At 38.8% G+C, this 7,422-nt stretch overlaps 1 protein-coding gene across 2 annotated transcripts in view; it reads left to right on the top strand.

Annotated features, from left to right (window-relative positions):
• GRM7 (glutamate metabotropic receptor 7) overlaps positions 1–7,422 on the top strand; it is a 919,887-nt gene that overhangs the window by 613,795 nt on the left and 298,670 nt on the right. The window contains exon 6 of one of the 2 annotated variants that reach the window (XM_024124143.1): positions 1,698–1,898. The exons of the other annotated variant lie outside the window; for it this stretch is intronic. Coding sequence (XP_023979911.1) covers positions 1,698–1,898 — 201 coding nt within the window. The remainder of the gene's footprint in view (positions 1–1,697; positions 1,899–7,422) is intronic. 2 annotated transcript variants of the gene reach the window in all.

Here is a 7,422-nt window from a genome sequence, read left to right as displayed (position 1 = left end):
GATTAATCTCCAAAATATACAAACAGCTCATGTAGCTCAATAAAAAAAAAAAAACATTAAAAAAATGAGCAGAGGATCTAAATAGACATTTCTTCAAATAAGACATACAGATGGCCAAAAGCAAATGAAAAGATGCTCAACATTGCTAATTATTAGAGAAATGCAACTCAAAACTACAATGAGGTAACACTTCATACCAGTCACAATGGCCATCATCAAAAAGTCTACAAACAATAAATACTGGAGAGGGTGTGGAGGAAAGGGAACCCTCCTACACTATTGTTAGGAATGCAAATTAGTGCAGCCACTATGGAGAACAGTATGGGGGTTCCTTAAAAAACTACAAATAGAGTTACCATATCCCACTCCTGGGTGTATATGTGGAGAAAACCATAATTCAAAAAGATACTTGCACCTCTGTATTCATAGCAGCACTATTTACAGTAGCCAAGACATGGAAGTAACCTAAGTGTCCATCGACAGATGAATGAGTAAAGAAGATGTAGTTGGGAATTCCCTGGCAGTCCAGTGGTGAGGACTCCGTGCTTCCACTACAGAGGGCATGGGTTCGATCCCTGGTCCGGGAACTAATATCCCACATGCCACGCAGTGCAGCCAAAAGAATAAAACGAAGAAGATGATGATGTGGTATATGTATGTATACAATGGAATATCTTCCTGTACATGACCTTCGGAAGGTGATTTAATTTCTGTAAGGCTCGGCTTTCCCATCTGTATAATGAGGACTAATAATATTTAACTGACAAAGTGAGGATGAAATAAAAATCATGTATATAAGGCTTCCAAGACAGTGGAGGACACTTCATCACTGCCAGTTCTTACTGTTGTTAGGCAGATAGGAACAAAATGATGAACACCCTCTGTTGTCAGGGGAAAGGGTTTGGATTTCATTTTGCGGGCAGTGGAGAACCACTGAAGAATTCTGAGCACGGGGGTGAAGTGATTAGCTCTGTGGTTTGGAAAAATGAACGTGGAGGAATCACTAGATGAAGAGAGACAACTAGCATTGTGTCCTGATGGGAGATGAGAAAAGCATAAATAGGGCATTGGTAGTGTGGCCCAAACTGTTCACTGTTTCAGTTGAGGTTTTGGCTATTCATTAGATATATGTATGTGGGAGGGTGGAGTAAGAGACAGTAAAGAATGAAAAAATGACATCAGGGTTTCCAACCTGAGCATCAGAGTTGCCAGTAATACGCACAATTGAGACAGGCAACCCAGGAAGTAGAGCAGGTATATAGAAGGTAATGAGTTCAGGGGTGGTATTTCATTAGTTTTCTCTCAGTTTCTTTTGGCCTGTCACCTTTCTAGACTAAGTGAGCTTTGAAGATTTGCGCGTGGCAGCCCAGCTTCTAATCGCAGCAATCCCTTGGTTTTATGGGGCCACTATGTTTTCAATAGTGTGTTGTCTTTTTACAAGGGCTTTTATTGTGATCCTTTGAAGTGCTGCTTCTGAAATTTATCTAATACATCAGAAAGGTTAGTGTAATGTGCTCCAAAGTCAAATACCAAAAACTATCAAAGCAACCGAACATGGTAGCCAAACATGGATGTGTGGCTTGTGCGACTGTACTCCTCAAAGCATTGTTTTCTTTAAGCATATTTGAAAGTAAATGCAAATTGAGACATTCTACTCAACACCAATGTTTGTGTGTGTTTCTTGTTTTAATGTGCAGGACAGGAGAGAATTGGAAAAGATTCCAACTATGAGCAGGAGGGTAAAGTTCAGTTCGTGATTGACGCAGTGTACGCAATGGCTCATGCCCTTCATCACATGAACAAGGATCTCTGTGCTGACTACCGGGGTGTCTGTCCAGAGATGGAGCAAGCTGGGGGCAAGAAGTTGTTGAAGTATATCCGCAATGTGAATTTCAATGGTGAGTCTCCATGTTTTCTTTTTTCAGGCTGACATGGGGCCTTTATGTTGTAGAAAAGAACATCTAGAGAATGCCACACAGCCCTAGTATGTCTAAAATACTATACATAAAAATGACAATTGCTCGTAACGACAACATTGAAGCACTGAAAGATAACAGTTACAATACTTCCTGAATCCGAGAAGTCAAATTATGCCCAGTATGGTGTTAATGTCCTTGTATACATCGAAATTCTAATATTGTGACATATGGTAAACGAGATAACCAGAATATCCAATGATGTAACTTTGGGTGATACAGAACTTGGTGATATCCAAGTCTTTTGGCAATGCAGCAACCTATTCATACTCATCCGGTATTTGTCCACACAGATATTTCAAAATTCCAGTTTCTTGGTCAAGTGATATGTTTTGCTTGAGTTCATTAAATATATTTAGATGTCTCTATTCCAGTCCCTTTTGGAATCCTAAGTGTTGACATTATGTGTTTCATAAGTTAAGTAGTCGGACTGCAATTTACTCTTGAGTATGTGGATTATAGCATTTCAAATTATTGAATCAATTATATGAATGAGTAGTGAGTGAGCAAATGAATAAATAAATTTGGGGGGGGGGTTATGGTTTGCCATCTCTTTCTTAAAATAGAAGGACTTTTGCCAAGTTTTTTCTTGGTGAATGTAAGCAGGAATGGGAGGGGATAAGAGGAAAAGGAAGGGACACTTGCTCCAGGTACTCAAGTTAATGGAAGTAATGGTTGTAACTTTCCACACCAACCACATGTCACATTACACATTTATTTCTCAAAGAATAAAACTTGGGCAGAAAGTAATTGGTTACCTAAAATACATGGGTAGAGATGAGTGGGAAATATAGCAGGAGATTTATTTTGGGAATTGGCTGACCCTGTTACAGAGACTGACATGCCCCATGATCTGCCATCTATAAGCTGGAGAACCATAGAAGCAGCGGTGTAATTCAGTCCAGGTGTACAGGCCTTGGGATCAGAGGGTTGGTGGTGTAAGTCTTTTTTTTTTTTTTTTTTTTTTTTAATTTTTTTTGGTGGTGTAAGTCTTGATCTGTTTCTGAAAGCCAAAGAACTAGGAGCTCCAGTGTCTGAGAGCAGGAGAAAATGGGTGTCTCTACTCAAGCAGAGAGAGTGAATTTGCCCTTCTTCTGCCTTTGGTTCTATTCAGGCTTTCTAGGGCTTGGATGATGCCTGCCCACATTGGGGAAGGTCTCCTGCTTTATTCAGTTCAACGATTCAACAATTCTTTATTCTCTTCAATAGTTCTTCCAGGAACATACTCATACACACAGAAATAAAGTTTTGCCAGCTACCAGGGCATCCCTAGTCAATCTGAAACATAAAATTAACCATCCTGAATGTCAATTATTTCTCAATTAAAAAATAACCATTGCACGGGGTAATACAAAATTTAATACAGTAATAAGCCTAACTAAATTACATATGAATAGCATAACCATGCTGAAGGGAGTGAGGAAGAAAGATAAAGAGTGCAAATAATTTTGGAAGACAGTATTTGACTATATACTATAAGACTGAAGACATGAATAACTGTACAGAGGTATTTCACAATCCCTAGGAACTTAGTATGTTTTTTTTCCTCCACAATTCTGAAGATTATTTATGTCCATAAGAGGACTGAGAGATTTAATAAAAGATATTGTGGATAACAAGAGTCAGAGAAAGAAATTACTAATAAGGATGGGAGAAGGGTAAAATAAAACTTGTTGTGTTGGATTAGAACGGAAGATACCAGCATGGGCTCATGGCTTTTAATACACATGCAGATGGGGACGTAGGGAGATGGATATGGGTATGTTTGTGTGTGTACAAACCTCTACTGTCTAGTTCTGTCCACTGAGAGGGCCTAGGAGCCATGACACCCTGGTAGAAATGACTGCGCTAGCACCCGCATGTTATTTATAAATACCATTCTCCAGTGAAAAGAACTAGGGCTCCCTAGTGAAATTCTCAATTCAGGGGCCAGAGCAGGGCAAGTAGAAGATGAATTTGAAACAATGTTGTGCCACAAAGCAAGAAAGTGCTCAAAAACTGATGGGACCATGTCGAAGGGGCAAAGGAACCAACCTGAAGAAGATCCCACTGGCTAATTCTAGGCCAACAGTGGGTTAAGCTCATAGAATATAATAAATATCATTGAGTCCATACTAATAAATAAATAATTGAATTGTATACGTAAATGCAAGAGAAGGGACAGCACGATGGAATGAGGCAAAGGTGGAAATACAAAACTCACCATTTTGCAAAGACCTCAGTAATAACTGTTTCAGGCGAGAATCATCAATGGATGCTAAAATTATTGGGCTAGAAGTAGGATGAGAAATAAGGTACTTGCATAGCCTCAAAGTGTCCTTCATCGTGGAACACATTAATTACAAAGGGGAAAAGAGCAGCTTTGAAGTGGAGAAACCTGGAAGACAGCACTTAACCAAGTTATCAAGGTTAGTGTCACCAGTAATGAGACTTAACAACATCACATGCTACTAATTATTAGAGAAATGCAAATCAAAAGTACAGTGAGGTACCACTTCACGCCAGTCAGAATGGCTGTTAGCAAAAAGTCTACAAATAATAAATACTGGAGAGGGTGTGGAGGAAAGGGAACCCTCCTACACTATTGTTAGGAATGCAAATTAGTGCAGCCACTATGGAGAACAGTATGGGGGTTCCTTAAAAAACTACAAATAGAGTTACCATATCCCACTCCTGGGTGTATATGTGGAGAAAACCATAATTCAAAAAGATACTTGCACCTCTGTATTCATAGCAGCACTATTTACAGTAGCCAAGACATGGAAGTAACCTAAGTGTCCATCGACAGATGAATGAGTAAAGAAGATGTAGTTGGGAATTCCCTGGCAGTCCAGTGGTGAGGACTCCGTGCTTCCACTACAGAGGGCATGGGTTCGATCCCTGGTCCGGGAACTAATATCCCACATGCCACGCAGTGCAGCCAAAAGAATAAAACGAAGAAGATGATGATGTGGTATATGTATGTATACAATGGAATACATAAAAAAGAATGAAATAATGCCATTTGCAGCAACATGGATGGACCTAGAGATTATCATAGTAAGTGAAGTGAGCCAGACAAAGACAAATATCATATGATATCACATATATATGGAATCTTAAAAAATGATACATATGAACTTATTTACAAAACAGAACTTACAGACTTCGAAAACAAACGTACGGTTATCAAAAGGGAAAGGTGGTGGGGAGGGATAAATTAGGAATTTGGGAGAAACCTATACACACTACTATATATAAAATAGATAAACAACAAGGATCTACTGTATAGCACAGGGAATTTTACTCAATATTTCATAATAACCTACATGGGAAAAGAATCTGAAACTAGATGAAGAGAGACAACTAGCATTGTGTCCTGATGGGAGATGAGAAAAGCATAAATAGGGCATTGGTAGTGTGGCCCAAACTGTTCACTGTTTCAGTTGAGGTTTTGGCTATTCATTATGTGTGTGTGTATATATATATATATATATATATATATATATATATATGTACTGGAAAGTGATTGACTGGATCGCTTTGCAGGTTTTGGCTATTCATTAGATATATGTATGTGGGAGGGTGGAGTAAGAGACAGTAAAGAATGAAAAAATGACATCAGGGTTTCCAACCTGAGCATCAGAGTTGCCAGCTGTGTGCCTGAAACTAACAAATAGTAAATCAACTCTACTTCAGTAAAACATTAATTAATTTAAAAAAAGATAACCGTAATACGCACAATTGAGACAGGCAACCCAGGAAGTAGAGCAGGTATATAGAAGAAGGTAATGAGTTCAGGGGTGGTATTTCATTAGTTTTCTCTCATTTTCTTTTGGCCTGTCACCTTTCTAGACTAAGTGAGCTTTGAAGATTTGCGCGTGGCAGCCCAGCTTCTAATCGCAGCAATCCCTTGGTTTTATGGGGCCACTATGTTTTCAATAGTGTGTTGTCTTTTTACAAGGGCTTTTATTGTGATCCTTTGAAGTGCTGCTTCTGAAATTTATCTAATACATCAGAAAGGTTAGTGTAATGTGCTCCAAAGTCAAATACCAAAAACTATCAAAGCAACCGAACATGGTAGCCAAACATGGATGTGTGGCTTGTGCGACTGTACTCCTCAAAGCATTGTTTTCTTTAAGCATATTTGAAAGTAAATGCAAATTGAGACATTCTACTCAACACCAATGTTTGTGTGTGTTTCTTGTTTTAATGTGCAGGACAGGAGAGAATTGGAAAAGATTCCAACTATGAGCAGGAGGGTAAAGTTCAGTTCGTGATTGACGCAGTGTACGCAATGGCTCATGCCCTTCATCACATGAACAAGGATCTCTGTGCTGACTACCGGGGTGTCTGTCCAGAGATGGAGCAAGCTGGGGGCAAGAAGTTGTTGAAGTATATCCGCAATGTGAATTTTAATGGTGAGTCTCCATGTTTTCTTTTTTCAGGCTGACATGGGGCCTTTACGTTGTAGAAAAGAACATCTAGAGAATGCCACACAGCCCTAGTATGTCTAAAATACTATACATAAAAATGACAATTGCTCGTAACGACAACATTGAAGCACTGAAAGATAACAGTTACAATACTTCCTGAATCCGAGAAGTCAAATTATGCCCAGTATGGTGTTAATGTCCTTGTATACATCGAAATTCTAATATTGTGACATATGGTAAACGAGATAACCAGAATATCCAATGATGTAACTTTGGGTGATACAGAACTTGGTGATATCCAAGTCTTTTGGCAATGCAGCAACCTATTCATACTCATCCGGTATTTGTCCACACAGATATTTCAAAATTCCAGTTTCTTGGTCAAGTGATATGTTTTGCTTGAGTTCATTAAATATATTTAGATGTCTCTATTCCAGTCCCTTTTGGAATCCTAAGTGTTGACATTATGTGTTTCATAAGTTAAGTAGTCGGACTGCAATTTACTCTTGAGTATGTGGATTATAGCATTTCAAATTATTGAATCAATTATATGAATGAGTAGTGAGTGAGCAAATGAATAAATAAATTTGGGGGGGGGGTTATGGTTTGCCATCTCTTTCTTAAAATAGAAGGACTTTTGCCAAGTTTTTTCTTGGTGAATGTAAGCAGGAATGGGAGGGGATAAGAGGAAAAGGAAGGGACACTTGCTCCAGGTACTCAAGTTAATGGAAGTAATGGTTGTAACTTTCCACACCAACCACATGTCACATTACACATTTATTTCTCAAAGAATAAAACTTGGGCAGAAAGTAATTGGTTACCTAAAATACATGGGTAGAGATGAGTGGGAAATATAGCAGGAGATTTATTTTGGGAATTGGCTGACCCTGTTACAGAGACTGACATGCCCCATGATCTGCCATCTATAAGCTGGAGAACCATAGAAGCAGCGGTGTAATTCAGTCCAGGTGTACAGGCCTTGGGATCAGAGGGTTGGTGGTGTAAGTCTTTTTTTTTTTTTTTTTTTTTTT

Source organism: Physeter macrocephalus, chromosome 18 (assembly GCF_002837175.3).
Source record: "Physeter macrocephalus isolate SW-GA chromosome 18, ASM283717v5, whole genome shotgun sequence".
Lineage (NCBI taxonomy): Eukaryota > Metazoa > Chordata > Mammalia > Artiodactyla > Physeteridae > Physeter > Physeter macrocephalus.
This window is presented reverse-complemented; position numbering and strand designations above follow the sequence as displayed.